At 41.3% G+C, this 18,278-nt stretch overlaps 1 protein-coding gene across 9 annotated transcripts in view; it reads right to left on the bottom strand.

Annotated features, from left to right (window-relative positions):
- ARHGAP22 (Rho GTPase activating protein 22) overlaps positions 1 to 18,278 on the bottom strand; it is a 151,545-nt gene that overhangs the window by 59,786 nt on the left and 73,481 nt on the right. The window contains exon 1 of one of the 9 annotated variants that reach the window (XM_056352687.1): positions 4,786 to 5,052. The exons of the other annotated variants lie outside the window; for them this stretch is intronic. Coding sequence (XP_056208662.1) covers positions 4,786 to 4,837 — 52 coding nt within the window. The 5' untranslated portion in view covers positions 4,838 to 5,052. Of the gene's footprint in view, positions 1 to 4,785; positions 5,053 to 18,278 lie in introns of those variants that run through there. 9 annotated transcript variants of the gene reach the window in all.

Below are 18,278 nucleotides of genomic sequence, written 5' to 3'. Positions count from 1 at the left end.
ACAATGCTTTCAACAGTTCAAGAGATAACATCATTATCAAGTCCCCTTTTCTGCCTCATCATGAGGTTTTTGTTCTGTTTCCTGTACTGGAGCATCCACTAGATATGTGGATGAGGAGTTTAATAAATCACAAAGGGTCAGGTCACACTGCCTGGGCTTCAGAGTTGGAAGTAAAGCCACACACCACCACAATTACTAGGTTCATCTAATGATAGAACTATCCAGCTCCTCTTCCCTCCCCGCTAGCCCTGCTAGCTTGAACTGGTGATGTATGGTTGACTGGACAAAATATTAATATAAGAGCAAAATCATGATGGCCGCTTTTCAGCATGACTGTCATAGAAGCAGAGCATCCTCATCTCCAGTCCTGGCCCTTATTCCTCTCAAGCCACAGCGTTGTATGGCTTGAACGCTTCCTTTCACTGAGATAGCCTCTCTCAACTTTCCTAATGCATACAAAACCACCCACCCTGACACAACAGAGGAGGAAAACAATCAGGCACAGACAGAAAAAAGCAAGAGAGGCAACAGAGCTCAGACCCAGATCCTGCCTTTATCATGGCCACCCCAAGAGGTCCACACAGACAGAAACTCTGAGCGTACTACAAGCAGACACCGAAAGTATCATAGGTCATCATGCCAAAATGACCTAGCTGGCAGCCATCAGGTATCCTGAGGTTGCTGGGTGTGGGCTGCTCTTCTCAGGCAGCAGCTAATAGACTCCCTTCCAAGGAGTGGCAGCCACATCACTTGTCTGCTGCACATGGCGTTTTCCCCAGCAGCTCCATTTGCTGAATACAAAGAGCAAGCCCACAACATTAAAGAGCACCCCCCTCCTTTGAAGTTGAGATTGTTTGGTTTGTCTGGCTACAGACTAAAACTGCACCTCAATCATCCAGCTTTGAAGTCCTGTAAATTTACAGCTGCAGCAAAGTAAGGACCACTTGGTAATAAAACATTCATTATTAATTTTTTTTTTTTAATTAAAGAGGAAAAGGCTTTGCTGGAGCTGAAACTTTTTTCCACCCACTAGAAATCAAGGAGCAGGTAAAAAATCAATGGTGACTTGTTAGATCAGAGACAATTCTGACTGCATGACATTTTATAGCTCAGTTTAGAGCAGTGTTGAGCTGATGGCCAAAGGAAACCAGAAATTTTACTGTAGAAAGCGATATGACAGAACAGTGAGTTTTAACAACTGGCTGCAGAAGTTGATAAATGCTTTTAATTGTTTTCATGCCTTATATAAGGTGTGTGTGGAATGTAACTGATAAGAGTTTGATGGTGTTTAAAAGTTTTAAAAGTTTAAAAACCTGTATCTTTCCAGAATCTGTCATTGCTGTAGGTTTTACCAGAGGGTAAGAGCAGGCTACGGACAGATCACCAAATGAGACCTGTGGGAAGTCTCCATAGGCATGACAGTCTGCAAATCAAAGGATGTACAACAAGAGAGAACATTGTACTTAAGCTTGGCTGTTTCATTTCATGTTTGTCTGGAAGCTCTCTCTATCCCCATAAAAACAAATACAGAATTACTCCAAAATGCAGTATAACCTGGCCTGGAATACTAGTGAGAAGAGAAGATAAAATTGAGCACAGTGATAATAAAGAGCACTCTGGGAGAAACAGGCTTCAGCTACAACTTGGTACAAACTTTGTCCAAAATGCTAAAAGGCAAAACCCTGCACTGTTTGGGGTTTCAGGCTATAAGACTTCAGAGAATCAGGTCTCAGTTCCCAGCTCTGATGGCTACTTCCTGCATTAATCTGAGAAGTTCCCTCTCAAGGCTGAATCAGGAGTGTTTATCCGGGACTTTTCTTTCCCATGTGACCAACATTTCTGGCCATGAACTTGTCCACAGCCTAGCTCCTGTCCCTAGGCCATCTGAACCTGTGGGAAAGAGATCATATACAAACCTTACTGCTTTTGCTGGCTTGCTCCTTCCCTGTTCAGAGACACACAGAACAGCAAGGAGACCCATTGGAGCCTGTGGCTGCTATAGTTTTTATGCAACTGCACTTCTGATGCTATGCCTAGAGCATTCTGTAATCATTTAATGCTTTTTAACAACCACATGTACTTACTGGGAAGGACGTCCTTACCCAGATCACAGTAAAAACCTCTGCATATCAAGTGCTTTGTGGAAGGGAGCTAGAAGGGATTGCCTCAAGTAACTGGATGGAAAGTGGCTCAAAAACTGGCAGAAGTCCAGCCTCTTCAAATCAAGACCAGTGATAGATGGTGTTAAACACCTCATGGAGATGCCCAGCTACCTCAGCACTCCCCACTCGGGCACACAGGTTTGTGTTTCTTGCTTTGGCACTTCCCTTCCCAGACTGTCCTGGAAGCAAGAGGAGAAAGATCAGCACAAAGCAGAATGGGCATCGGAAGGAAGCAGGATCCCAACCTTGCTAACGTGCCAGGACAAGGAGGTATCCTGGACAGTCAGATGGATTTCACAGATCAGATAGATTTTGGCAGAAGCAGGCTCAGAGAGGCAACATACTCTACTCACTTTGGTAGACCAAGATGCTTTTAGGGAAAAGCTATTTGAGGTGTTCAGTTAGCTAGCTGACAATTTTCATGTTTGTAGTGACTCACTAAAAATTCAACTGATCACTGTTGGCTGAGCTTCCCTCACTCATCTCTTAATGGCCCAGATTATGCCCCTGTTGATTTTGTTTTAAAAATGGCCACTTCATAGTCCCCTCTTGGCTGCATAGACTGGGCACCAAGCTACTGCTCCCAGTTCCTCACTGCCTTCCTACGAATGCGAGACTTTCTCACAAGACTGAGCTCTAGGGCTGGGCAAGTCACAGCCACTGCACTGTGACACCAGTGGCGGCTCCCAACAGATGGAGCACCACTGAGTCTAGACCTACACAGCCACAAGTTCTACCCCCACCTACTGCTTCTGGAGCCTTAGTCTTCTCCCACACCAGCACAGCATCTGCCCACATGGGTAGGAATGTCAAATTACAGCAAGGCGGCAACAAGGATTAGCTGACTAGCAAAGGACTGAGCAGAGTGACTATTCCCCAGCTTCAAACTGTGAACTTCAGAGGGTCGCACTGACTCATGCTGGATGTCTAAAGCTCAGCTCCAAGCCTAAAGGGTCTGCTGTGCATCTAATCAATCACAGCTTCTTACCACAGAGGGGCTGGGAACATCTCACAGCAAATGGGCAGGTATTCAGCAGGATGCACACCCCTTGCTACCATAGCAGGCTGGGCAAGTTTATCCTTCAGGTGCACCTGCCAGAATAGCCTTACCTTTCCTGGCTGTACCATCAGCCTTCTCCTGCAATGCCTTCTGCAGACATAAAGGCAGGCACCTTTTCTCAGTGTCTCTCTAGGGAGACACTCTTACTGTGACACATGCTATAAGGGAAAGAAGCATTGGTCAGCAGTGACCCCAGCAGATGGACAAAAAGAGGGAGAAAACCAAATTGAACTACGCCCCCTTGTAAAGTGGCATATATATGTACACACACAAAACAAAACTCCAAAAAAGAACTTTGCAACAGCTAATTAAGAATTCAGTTATAACCTTTTCTCCTTTTTAATAAAAACTTTGCTGACATGGTTCTATCCTTAAGAATTCCTGAATGATTGTGTAAATTTGCGTACATATGCATGCACACTTTGCTTGACAAAATACAAAAAATTTGGTACCAGCAGCTACAGGTCCACTTAACTCAATTCTCACATCCCAGCTGCTAGTTCTTGTTGTGCAATCCCCTTTTAAAATAGAAACCCAGCAGTAAACACAAAGGTAGGTTAAAGAAAGCAAATTTGCATTTCTTCAAAACCTTTTCTTCAACTTCAAAACTGTGATGAAAATCTATACAAATCCACCTTCTAGCTATACCTTAGCAACAAATTTCTATTCAAACAAGGAATCAGGGGAATGTATATATTAAATAAATACATGTATATAAAAATACTTAGCCGGGTAAGCCAGTCAGATTCCTCAGATCCCCTGAAACTGATGCATGTCGCAGCTACATGAAATCACTGTTGTTTGCCTTTATGCAAAACCCATATCTGGACTGCTGGCTAGATTAACAAATGTCACAATAAAGACACATTGAATGGAAAAAGAAAAAAGCAAGCAATGTGTTTCTTTATTAGGAATGTATTACGTTATCAATCTTAGTAATACTACTGGCAAACCGCTCTCATGAAGAGTTTTATACCCACCTGGAGGTAGAACAATCACATTTCCTCAAAAAGCGCACGCAGCCATTCTCAAAGCAAACCTCACAACAGCAAGTTGAAAACCTATATGGAATCATGCACTCGGGTAGCCCTACATAGGAAAGGTGCTAAGAGGAAATATGCTTTTCCTTTACTTGGTATTATTTACTTTATTATTTCAGCATAGATTTTTATAAAATGTTCATTTTGGACTAAAGAAACAAAAATACTGGAACATTACTCAGCTACCTACCTAAACTTACCTGGAAAAACAAATACACACTGACATTCTACTGCAGTTTTGTTCTGCATTAGGGATTCCATCCCTGGGCAAAACATATGCTCCATGTTTAAAGGGTTAAACATTCTCTCACTTAGTTGGCTTTACTGAATGTAAAATGCAAGATAATAACATACACTGTATCTTGAACCAAAAATGCACACAGCATAATAAAACCCTCTGTGCTAACTGACTGACAGTCTGAATAGATCCATTCCCACTGCTTGTTAATTCAAAATAAATCCTTTACTGTGATTTAAAGCAAAACAGACAACACTAAAGAACACCAAAAATATCATGACTTACCCTTTCGGAGGCACTTGCTTTTCTTAAGATATTTGGCAGTAAAAAATGGCATGGCTGCAACGCTAAGGTTTCAGCCAAAGCTGACCTTTTATTACCAAGTGCTAAGAGCAAAATGACTGGACCAAAGAGAGAAAGCAAATTATTATACCAGATCTTTAAAATGCTCAGTGATGAGCAAAGGGAATTCAGAGTGGGATAAAGTATGTCAAGTTGCACGGTGGGGATTGCAGATATCTTTCTGCTCATTAGCACTGCTGTTCGAGTTATTTAAAGTGTGCTCGGGGGAAATGAGGACAATTTCCATGACAATATGTACAGTATCATATAAGGAGGAAGCATTTTTTCAGGCAGAACTTCTGCATTACTCAGCTGCTACAGCAACCAGCAATATGTTGAGAAAAAAAAAAAAAAAAACAACCAAAAAAACCCCAAACATAACAAAAATCCACAAAAAACACACCACGTTTGGATAACATGAAAAATTTGATTCTATTAACCAGTTCTTGTCTGAAGGGGAAAATGCATCACTATAAACCTCCTATGTCATGTTACTGGGCTATCCCCTCATTTTCCTCTTAGGCACTTCTGGAAAAAAGGAAGCGTTGTTAAGCAGTTGAAGAAATTCATCAGGAGGTTTTGATTCCAGTCACTCCACTACCGTTTGCCTCAGTTTCCCTATCTTTCAAATGGGGGATAATACCAACATACTTGTATGTGTAAAAATCTTTGGGGCTCTTGGTCAGCAGGTACTAAAAGAAGAACAAGTGCTTAACCTCATTGCTTTGCCCTCCATGATTATGACTGTTTATTTTTGCTCACTCTGCCACGCCGTTTTTAGGACTAAAGCCCACTTAAAAATAAAAAGCCCACTTTTATTCAGCCAAGGTGATCTGATCTGGAAATTCAGTCTTATTCTTGTTGCTTCTGCTGCCTCTCTGGAGGACTTAGGGCGGTTTGGTACTGACTTCATGACCTTTCTAATTCTGTAAAGCTGGGACAGCCCATTTAATGGCGATGACATTTATTAATGTCTGCCTTCTCCTAGTCATCTACCTCTAATTCACTCAACTGCAGCATATCCCTTGGGCAGGCAACATGTCTATCCTCGCTCCTTGGAATATAAAGGACAATACAAGAAATCTGACTACACAGTCTTGGGCACATTGGTTCCTCCATGCCTCAAGTCTTCCTGCATGTAATGGCTAGATAGGACTCACTCTTTTATAAGCTCATGGACTTGCCATGGAAAATGTGCACCACCCAGAAATTGTGTAAAGGCCAAAGATATACACTTCCACAGGTGCTTCAGTTCTTGGCTTTTACTGCTTCCAGCCTCTGGGATACTGCCAAGTCATCACTGTACTGAGATACAAGCAAGCAGTTACCTGAAAGGGAGTACTTTTATAGCCTGTAACAAATAACCTCTTGACTGGTCAGATTTTAATTCATCTTTCTAGAATTAAAAAAAACCAAACAACACCCCCCAAAAAAAAAAACCCCAAATGATCCAAATGAAACTAGTACTACTCTTATAAAATAAAAGAATATACAGTTTTATATTGAAGATTGTGTAAACTAGGGGTGCACTCCACAAAGCAGAAAACTAGTAGCAGGGCCTTTTCTTGAATCACTTGTCAGTGCACAAATATATATGTACATGTTTTTTTAGGAAAACCAAATTTCATGCCTGAGGAAAATCCATTCAGCATGCCATCTGAAAAGCTTCACCACAGTTTACTATCCATAAATCCTGCAGTTTATGAATCCTGTTCAATAGGATTGTTCCATACCACCATACCGAAAACAACCAAAACAAAAAAAACCCCACCAAAACCACCCAAACAACCAAGTCTCTGCTCTTTTATTAGATAGTTTAGAAATCAGATGACAAGCTTTCAGACACAAAGTGTTTCCATAGCAAACTTCAAGCTAAGCTCAGACTAACCTAATTATGTTAACCTCTTTGAGCAAAAGGGTACTGCAGCATGTACGGAGCAGAGAGGAACAGTAGAAAGGGAAGAGGTGAGAAAAGACTCCCTGTGACTCAGTGACACAGGTAATCGCCACCTGTGAACCACTGCAGGCTGTGGGTTGGAGTTGGGGAATATACACGACCTTGGAATGGGGGTCCAGGCTAGTTACTGTCCTGCCCTTGGAGGTGGCCCAATACCATCTGCTTCAGAAGCTGGAAAAATCTTGGATGCAGGTACCTAGTAAATCGGTTCCATCTGCAATCAGACTGGCACACGTCTCTCCCAAAGACCAGGGGACACCACTATGTGTGAGTAAGGAAGGAATTGGTCTAGTAAAACCTATCTATACCATATTTAATCTGGTAACAGTGGTTGATCCTAATCTAACATGCATGCACACGCTTTCCGTCACTGCTAATTCACCCAGAAATTTACAATATCAACTGATTATTTTGAAGGAGAAACTCAGGAGTCATGATGAACCAAGTTCATCCCTGAACCTCATGACACTTCCTCCTGCTATCGTTGTGTGGTACATGGGAAAAGATGTCATACCCAAACAGCCCTTGGAACATCCTTTTTATCCTTCAGCTTTCTCTTTGCCAGCAGACATGCCCCTCACACAATGACACACCAGGCTGGAGTTTCTGCTGAAGTCAGTCTGCCTTTTTGCTCACAGTTAAGAACAAAAAAGAAATACCCAGTAAAACCACAGCACCACAAGGGAATTCCCTTCTCTGCCAGTTTAACACAGGGTCAAATTTAGACTAATGCAGTAATTCCTCCCAGCTGCCTAAAAATCTGGCCCTTTAATGACCTTGCACAAAACCCTACTGCTTTTAGCTGCAGTATCCCTATATTCTGCCTCATTTCCAACTCACTCAGCCCTTGGAGCTAAATGCAGAGGTTGCCCTCCTGGTTAGACTTGCAATTTCCAGGGAGAACTTTGAACTCATGCAAACAAACATTTGTGTCTCTCATCCAGGGCAATGAAACACAGGCTTTTTCTCTTCCACTCCCCACCTCCTCCTGCCACAACCTGCTTCTAGGAACTCTAAAACCTTGTATCTTCATGATGTGGGAACCATTTATTCTTTAGTCTCTGATATATTTCTGTCGTTCAGGCCTATCTTTCCTTAATCAGCTATCCAAACAGACAGAGATCAGGTGAAAATTTCTATCCTGACAAAAATCTACATACACTAGGAATAGATTAAATTGGATCCAAACCCTTAAATGTTATCATTCACCCAGCTTTCAGTGTGATTCCTTTAGTAATACTTTAAAAAAGGACTAGATACAACCTGGACTGTAAGAAATCTAAATATTTTTCCGTTATTTATCATCACTCCAAAAACACATTAATGTATAGTTATCAGGTCCCTCCTCTTTTGATACTTCTCCTCCCCCCAGCTTCAGAGCCCAATTCACAGAGACTGACTGTGGAGTGCACAGAGCACAATCTTTACTGTTAGCAGGAAAAAGCACCTATGACTCAATACTGAATTTTCTGTAACAAGTTTCAGTACCAGGTTTCAAAATGCTTTACTATGAAATCAGCATCATCTTCCCCATCTTGCAGATGGGAATTGGAGAAAGGGATCATGACTTCTGTACACACACCACAAGATTAAGAAAGGGAATAAGAGGGAGATTTTTCTGAATGTACATAAGTGATCAGTATATAGTTTTTTGGTTCTCCTTCTCTCTCTCTTCCCTGTGGCCCAAGAGGATTTCACCACCTTAGAGGAACAGTGTAGTGCCTGACAACAGACATGAAAACTGCTGCTTTCTATTAAATGCCACTAGTTGTGGCCACATGTTGGAATTTTCCACTGAATTACAGCCTTGGAGGACTTCCTACTGTTATTTCCCACCTGGGCAAAGTTAGCATGAAACTCAGAGAGAAAAGCAGTGAGACTACCACATCATTAAAGCATCTGTTCACAGGCTATGTGGTAAGACTACATGGCTCTCATAGCCCTTGAATGCAGGGGATGCCAACGGCTGGTGGGGAAGGAGGAGCAGAGGTGGAGCAGTAGCCCTCCACCACCAAGTAACATGATGCTCTAGGGTGGCAGGTGATGGAGGAACGGACACTCCCTTCATAACCCTACCACCATGTCCAGGACAGGAAGGGAACAAGACTCTGCAGCCCAACATGGTAAATGAGCAGGCAGGTGGCTGTCAGAGAATGGCATAGCCACATGCTGGGCAAAAGCTTCTGTGCTATGTGAGCCCTGACACAGGAAGGATACCAGATGACTGCAGTAATACTTGTCCCAGCCTGCTGCCATACCCCTGACTTCTATTTTATCAGATGAAAAGAGCATGCACTCAGGGTACCCATTTAAAAATTGACCAGCATAGATTTCTATCTGTTGCTAGTTGGGCTGATAAAAGCAGCTTTTTTTCCTTTCAGCAGTTTAGAACTCAGCTTGCCCTAAAACAACTAGGGTCATTCTAGTCTGTGACCACATACATAAATTGTATCTGTAGAACAAAGGAATCTCAGGTCAATTAAAAAGATCCTGTGGCTACAATATTCTTCTGGGAAGATGCCATCTACATATGCTTATTACAGCCACGTAAAATCCACCCCCTCACTCGCCTGGAGCAAGTAATTGTCTTTAAGAGTAAGCAAAATAATTATTTTTCCAACATACTTGTCATCATTAATTATGGCCAGAGTAGCCAAGTAGGAGCTCATGCCCAGGCTTTTAAATGCTTGTAGCTAGTTAGCATAGCTGGCTGCCTGTAACTTTACAGCTTTTTTTGCAGTGTTAATATTAACATACTATGGCTTCATTAAATCAAGGCACTCACTGATGAGCTAGGTATGATTCATTTGCAGAACACTAAGACCCTTCATGCTTATGTATCCCATAGCAAGAATGGGCTTTAATGTATGCCTATGCTATAGGTATATTTGAGCACTGCTGACTGTATTCCTAACGTCACGTTCAAGTAAACATATTCCAATAAAGAAAAGATTTTCAAAACACGAAGACTGGAATTTGCAGGAATAAAATGCCAAAAGTCCACCAAGAGGCCTTTCACTGTTCCACTGGCCACCTTTGCAAAGCTCTATGACATTAGTCTGTGAACATGTGATATTAACTTCCTAAAAAACAGAATGCAAATTTTGGCCTGTCTTCTGTACTTCTCCCTCAGCCAAGTCTCCAACTGAAGTTGATAGGATTTTCCCTGCATAAAGAATACAGAATTTGCCCTACTTTTTTTTTTTCCCCTCCCTAGTTTAACAAGGCAGGGGATGGGAGGGTAAGAGATACTATTTCTCCATTACGTCTCCGAATTTCTTTATTCTACTTACCAGGACTTTCTCAACTCCCTAAGATGAAGGGGGTGATGTGTTGAAAAAACACTTGATACAGAAGATTGCACTGTAGCATGAAGTCCGCCGATAGCTTCCAGAAGGCGTTTTTATCTTAACTGATTTTCAAATTACATGTTTCTGAAGTAACAGTGACTTTTGTTTGTCAACCAGCCTGCACACAATCTGGCTTCTGAATCATTGCCACTCCAGGCATTGTCCTGGTTTTCACTTAAACCATGACAGCTTTCAAAAATTTCAGGTCAGCCCACCAAAATCAGGAGACTGGCTTCTAAGCGATGTGAATTTTTCATTATTATTTATCTTCTGGCTTCTGAGCCTTTACAGATCCTATTTGCTATCTTTATTTTAAATCCACAAGCAGTAAGAGACTTGTTTTCTATTAATGAAACCTGCAAGTTTTAAATAATCACAGTATTCAGAATCAGAGCTTTTAAGTGAAAACACATACATAACGCGACACAGCATATGAATTCAGGCCTACATATTTATGAACGGGAAACCCTACAGCCTTGTTACATTTTTCTTAAATCACTTTGGACATGAAAGAAATTAAATTATGTAGGTACCCAAACCAAAACGAGGATAGAAATATATTATATAGCACTAACAAAGCAGAACAGGACGAAGTGGCAAGTCTACAGTACTTAGAAGATACTGATACAGCAAAGTGATTCAATAACATTTTTTTATTGCTTGAACTGAGTGCAAGGCATGGCTTTTAGTGACACGGTAGGTAAAATGGGACAGAATAAATAACTGTAAACCTGCAAGCATTACGAAAGCAGGGAAGAACCTTTGCTTATATCCTCAGCATATCCATCAGGAAATATGTGCAATTTTTCTCCTAGTCCTACTAGCAAAAAAGTTTAGCGCAGACACCTGTATTGTCCACCCCGAACAGGATAATGAAAATGAAGACAGAGAAGGGAGCTGAACAGAAAGGCTGCACGTGCAGCATAAGCTAGCAGCACAGCTTCTGTGGCATGTCTTTATCCTGCAGTTCCAGAACCACTGGTACAATCCTCTGACAATCCCCTCCAGCACCGTGCAGTATCTCACTGCATCTTCCAGCACTGCTAATAACAGAGTCACAACCTTGCCCCACGTGTGTAATCAAGAGGATGAAAGCCCCTGGGCTCCAGTTATGGGAAAAATTTCTTTTTCTCCCCAGAGTAAGTCTCATTTCACAATTGCCACCACACAGTCCCTCAAGCATACATAATACAACACAGCAGTGTCAGTTTCACCATGAAAACCTCCCTTGGCTTTTATAGGGGCAAAGGGAAAGAGGAATAAAATGGTAAAATGCAAATCAGCCACATACTGAATTTCAAAGCCACCTTTAATTACAATTTCTTCCTGTTTCCCTGGGTGTTAGGAGCACTGCTCTAAGCAAGCTACACTAGTAAACAGAGTCCTGATCATCTTGTTAAGTTTATTCAAGAACGTTACATCTGCCTTAGCAATTCACTGGCTTCAAACTGAATCTGAATTCTAGGCTACAATCAGGCTGAAGTACCAAGGTACTAAACTTCAGTATTTCTATTTTCACATCCCTCTACTGGGCAGAGAATAAGACAGAACTTCTCTTACATGTACAAATGTGAAGAAACAGAAACCATATAGCTTTTGTAAGACTTCTAAACCAAGGACGTGCCTTTTCCATAGGTAACACTGCTGCTTGCTTGTGACCTGTACCTTTTAGTCTTGCATTCAGGCCAGAACCCTTCTGTTTTGATGATGTCCCCTCAGAGGAGTGACTTGACTTAACTTTCTGTTGTCCCTTTCTCTCTACCGCAGCTGACAGCTGGTAAATACCTTTTCTTTAGAACGAGCAATTACAACAGTAATTGTCCCAACTAGAATACAAGCATATTCAATCAAATAAAAGCTGTCTGTATTTCAAGGTGCAGCAGGGGAACTAAATACAGTCACAACACTGAGCCAAATTCTCAGCAGGTAGAAGTCAATCAGCTCTAATTTGTCAGCAAAGCCTAATTCATCCTCTGCTGAGGATATGGACCCACTTCTTTCCTGTGCATAACTACAGCTGAGAGCTTTAGGCCTGTTAGCTGAGGTCCAGGGCTAGATTTACACTAGGAGCTTTTCCAGTGATGCCAGAGGGATATCAGTAGACAGACTGAAGTATCACTCTTGTATGTTTTCAGCTTGGTTTAACAAAGCTGCAGATCTGCCATCCTGTAGCTCACACTGAACAAAACCTAATGTGAAGACAGGTAATTGATACCTAACTGCGCTGGCAGAGGGTCTGCTATGGCAGCTATATTGACCAAAGAGCACATCTCTTCTCATCCTTGCCCAGTAAAGAGTGTAGAACGTACATTCAGCTTCAGAGTGGTGCAATGAGAGTAATTAAACCACACTGCTACCCACAGAAACATCTCTACAGAACCAGAAAAAATGAAAGCTGTATTTCAAGGAGATTGGGACACGATTTTTAATTCAGTCCAAATGGATTTGCCTTAAATTAAAACCTGTCAAAATACTACATTTTGCCTAAAGTATTTTAATGTTTTTTTTTCCCAATAAACATGCTTCTAATCTAAAAGCTGATCTACAGCAAAAGATAAGCTTGGGTAAAATCAATCAGTGTAAAAATAAACTAAACGCATTTGATTTGGAAGACAGCAAACTGTCTTGGGATGACCCAAAATGAATTTTTGGATGTTGCTTTGCTGAAAAGTAATTTGAATTTCTCTGATTTTCCCCAGGAAGCCCAAACCATTATCTTTCCCCAGATTTCCTGCCTGGAGACCATTACTTTCCTAGAAAAAAAAAAAAAGTAGGCAAGTAATAATAACAATAATAATAAAAAAATTAAAATAGAAAACCCCCAAAACAGCAGCAAAAAAAATATTTTACTTTTTTCAGTGGTATCTAGATTAAGCCCTAAGAATTCCCCTTTGTTCAGAAAAGGCCCTGCAGCTGACTGTTACAGGGGCTCAGACAGCTCCTTTCCCAGTGGAACATGAGATGGAGAGCAGGAGATATTTGCACGCTCTGTGTTCTGAACTGCTTTGATCTATCAACATCCACCAGCTAAACATTTCATACCACTAACCTCATTGATAAGGATTGTCAGCATCTTCATCACTCCTCTACTGTACACAGGTCCATAGTCCATAGGTGTGACTACTCTGAGTTTGCATTACTTTGCTCTATTCATTTGGCCCTAGTGAGTAAAACGTAGTCTCTCCACTTTTGATATTGAATTTAGTAGATGTGAGGCTTGATGTACTATGCAAATTCACCACTATTTTGCTTTAAATTGGACTATGACTCCAAGTTTCTCTCCCCTATTGCATGGCAAAAACCCATCCCAACATACCTGAAGCCAACATAGTGATACGCACTCAGAAGCATCTGAAGAGCCAGGAACTGAGATGTTAACTCTGAAACCCAGTAATGGTGATACAAATATCTCAGCTAACAGATTAGAGATGATTTGTTGCTCATCACATCCACACAAACATTCAGGTAACACGCTTAGCCCTGTTGTCAACACAGATCACCAGCTGCACTATGACAATCACCATTTTAGAGTGGGGACTACGGCTCAATACAGAAGTCAAAAAAGACATTTGTCTACCACAGTACCCCTTCAAAGACTGAGAGTCAAGTATTTAGACAGATAAATCGTTATTGATTAGATTTGATAACAAAGCATCAATGGCTTATGTCAAGAACATAAGCTAGACCCAGGCCAGGGAGGGAGGGAGATGCAGCCTCAGGATGAAGGACCAGAGCAGCAGGCATTCAAAAGCCTCACACATTTTAGGTGATATAGCACTTGCTCAAGAGGGTTGGATCTCATGTGTTAATCTAACATACTGGAAAAGTGGGCCCAGCCTGGATCACCTTGATTCACAAGTCCAACCCCCAGTATCAGTGGTAAACAAACTGGAAGTTCAGAGTATATCATCCACCCTGCAACGCTGCAAGCTAAAGCAAGTTTCATAACATTATACAAACTTGAGACTTAAGTTGAAACAAAGAAATAAAACTATAAAACAGAAGAATAGCCATGTTCAGTCAGATGAGTTGGTCTATAGGGAGAAAGCACAGAAAAAAGTACAAGTACAGAACGGAGGTTTTTTTGCTGGTATATAGTATATATAAAGCTGTACACTACAGCTGTACGTAACAGCTACCAACAGACTTGTTAGCCCTCTGTTGGTAGCTGTTATCCCATAAGCGTCCAATCCCATTCTGAAGTCATTAGGTTTTGGCTCCCATAATAAACTGTGGTAATGAGAGTTGCAATTTAATTGTTAACTCTCAAGACAAATAATTCCCTTTGCTCGTTTTGAAAACAGGAATTCTGATAATTTAAGCGATCCTAGCTGCTGTGTTATGAATACTCCTGAATAATTAATTATTCCCTTTTTGTTTTGCCCATAGTGTTTAGACTTCTATCCAATTCTATCATACCCACCTCTCAATCATCTCTTCTCATGATCCAGGCAATTTCTTCCCGCATAGAAGCCATCCATATACCCGAAACTATTCCTACTGCTCTTAATTTGTGTATGCAACTTTTGGGGGTTGTTGCAATAGGGTAGGGGAGATCAAGAATATGATCAAAGTCCTAAATCTATTTTAGAGGAAGGCATATCTTTGTTGAATAAAAATGGACAGATGACCCTAGGAAATGGGTTTCTGAAGCCATTGCCAGAAAGCAAGCCTCTCTAATTGCATAACTGAAGGTATTTTCCCTAATTTTGAAATGGATGCAAAGATGTTAATGAATCTCCAGCCATATCCTGTTGTATCACAGAACAGACACGCTACTATGGGACTTGGTTGAGGCTTGAGGCACAAAACCCAGGACTGATTGTAAATTTGCAGATGAAAGAGGCAGCCACTACAAGCTCAGCTTTCCAGGTAGTGGTGTTATACTCAAGTCAGCAGTGCTATATCAGCTTTCCTCTGTTGAGCACCATACCTGTGAAAAGCGTGCAGGGCAGCATCAGAAACTCATTCAGGTAACTTTCCTCTACAGTGTGGTCTCCTAAATGTCAGGTTTTGCTTTAATTTTTTACAAACTACTTCCAGATTTTACATTTTCTCATTTAGTTGTATGCACAGGACAGGGGGTGAGTGAAAGTGGAACCAAAACAGCCCCCAAGGTGAACAATGAATGTAGGAAAAACTTCTGATATTTAATATCAACATTACAGTGATGACGATCTTAATGGAGAAGCTAGACTCTCAATAAAAATTGGCAAAAAGAGGAATAACATTAATAGCAGCTTATTCTTGCATTTCAGACTCTGGAATTGCCTAGCAGTGTTTGATGATCTTCCTCAGGATACCAGCATCTTGCTAGTGTTGAGGTGGAAAAGAGAAACAAGATATTTAATCTTCATCTAGACTTTTTGCTTTGTTTTTTTCCCCCCATTCCTGCAGTATACGCATACAGCATATTTTCAGAGTACAGCACTAGGACGTCTGCATTTTCAGTCCTAGCACTCACGGCTTTGATCCACAGGTGGTTGTTTTCAGGAGCTCTGAGCAGGTTGCTTCAGCCAAACAGTGAGAACACTTTCTGGAGTCATCTTGTCCCCTTAGATCTTTTTGATACACTAATTAGCGTAACAGTGAGCAGTACATTAGCTGACAATACTTCAAACCTTTCCTTTGATGTACAATGAATAGGATCCTCACTCTACAGCAACAGACAGCACACAACAGATGTCGCACACCGTCTATCCACTATGGATGGTCAAGGAGCCATTACAGAAGCCGCTGCTCAGCTGCATCCACCTTTCTTAAAACTGTTCACAGCACTGCCACAATAGGAGCAGGCAACAACATTGCTCTGGATCAGACCAGTAAGCTTAAGCAGCCATATCATGGCAAACCACTGAGCAAGAGAAGTGGGGTTAAAAACTGACATTGCCTGACTTCCATGTGTTCAATCCTTGCTTAAATGCAGTGGTTTGTATTGCCAGACTGGGAACATTGCTTCCTGTTATGGCTGCCTAGCATTATCCACTGTAAGAGTCCTTCAGTTGCCTGTAACTTTGTCAGAAGACAACTGTTTTGCACAGGGTCGTCTGTCTCTTGCAGACTGGCCAGGTCACACCCCAGGCAGTAAGGGCTGCCTTGTCGATGATGGATTCACCACCCCAATCTGTTCCTCATGGCTGCCCAAGTTCTTCTGTCCTGGTGGAAAAGAATCAAGTGAATTCTGCTAAGGGTCTGACTGAGTTGCCTAGGGAGGGGACTTGTGGAAGGGAGAGCATCTCTGCAACTGATCCTTCTGAGATGGTAATGTGAGCAGGAGACAGAGCCTTCTCACTTGCCACTTGATCTGAGCTAGCTTTCAGGTCTTTCCTGCTGTCCCCTAAAGCACTACCTTTTTCCTCAGCACTTTACAGCCCTTCCCAGAGACTGACTCCTTAAGGCCAGTGGCTAATTCCCAGTCTGGAAACTCTGGGAGATCTACCTGGGATTTACCCCACTCCATCTAGGATCTGACAAAACAAAGCTGAGATTGCTGATCGGACGTACAGGACCTCACACAATACTTCTAATAATTAGGCTTCCTAATTTTTCTGTAATGACCTTGCAGACGTGACAGCGGGTTTACTCGGTGGACACCAAACTGTGTTCTATACCTGGCACTAACTCTACTTTAAAGGCGAACCAGGGGCTGACAGTCCCTTTGAACACTGGGATCAAGCTTACATTACCATTAAGTGCAAAATTTCCAGCTAACTGTACACCTTAATGGTATCATAATCTATATTTTACAAACAGACATAAAAAGAGGAATAAGTCATGTAATTACTGGCCTAAGACAGACCTCTCCTCCAAGCAAAAATTGTAATAGGAAGAGAACTAATCACTAATCAACAGGAAGATGGCAAATGATGGGTTTCAGAGACAGTGTTGGTTTATAAAGGGCAAAGTATTCCAGGCAAAAAGGACTAGTTTGCTACAATGAGACTGTAAAACAAGCACTAAGTGCAGCAGGGGCAACATGCTTGGATTTCATTACAGTGCCATATCACATGGCTCCTGAATTCCTTAGTGCAGTAACTCAAGTTGTCTGGAACACAAACACTGCCAGAGGTACCCAGAACTCAGAAGGGCTCCTCAAAAAAGCATTATCATAGCATGCAGCATACTAAACTTGAGAAGGGATATGCAATAGCTAGCAGCAGAGTAAGAAGCTCAGAGAGGTGTCCAGTTCTGCTCTGAACTGAAAGTGCCATAGCTCCCCATAGGCAAAATGGTGAAGATGACAAATATATTAACTTTCTTGCCTAACATGGCAGAGGTTCCACAATAATTAATGCTGGCTCTAAGCTACCAGATCACTTAATAAGGCAAGACTGAGCTAGATCAGGCATGGACACAATCATGTTTCTGTCAAGTTAGTGAAAGCACACAATAGAGAGTTTACATCAGCTTTATGCCAGCTGCAGAGGAAGAGATACCTAATCCAACATAAAATTGGAATGATATAAGCAGACCATATTTATATAAGCAGACCATATCTCAGTTGAAATAAAGCTGGTTTACAGCCTGGAGGGGTGTCTTTTTTTTTTTTCTCCTCTCTCCTTTTTTAAAAAATAAATTTGAAACACCAAAATGAATTTATTTTAGAACAATACTTTGTATTACATATCTATATCTTTGGTACTAACAGCTCTAAAATCACGTTAAATTCTTGAAAGAACCTCAGACAGTCTTAAGTACATGTTAAATGTCTTACCAAAATACACACAGTATAAGGCTCTAGTCTCAGCTGTGCTTCAAGTCTTGTATCTAGAGTTTTGTTTGCATCAAGATCTACTCCATTCAGAGACATCTAACTTTTCTCTCTTCCTAGAGAACACTTCTTGTAATGTTTTATTTAGTGTTCAGATACTATCTTCATAAAGATCTGAGAGCAGAAAAGTGTGAGAGCATGTGAAGGTAGTAAAAAGTGTTGCAAACTGCAGTGACAGAAATAAAGCAAAGAACCCTAGATAGGTTACAAAGAAATAACCACAGGAGACTAAAAAAAGTGTATTATGTAAAAACAATATGTACGTTATGGAAAAATAAATCTTGGCAACAATGAGAGATGACAGGGAACGGCTAATCACAAAGGAATTTGTGTGCAATAAAAGCAGCAACGAAAGCAC

This window comes from Falco biarmicus, chromosome 9 (assembly GCF_023638135.1).
Source record: "Falco biarmicus isolate bFalBia1 chromosome 9, bFalBia1.pri, whole genome shotgun sequence".
NCBI classification, from domain to species: domain Eukaryota; kingdom Metazoa; phylum Chordata; class Aves; order Falconiformes; family Falconidae; genus Falco; species Falco biarmicus.
The sequence above is the reverse complement of the archived record's forward strand: the minus strand, read 5'-3'. Positions and strand labels throughout refer to the sequence as shown.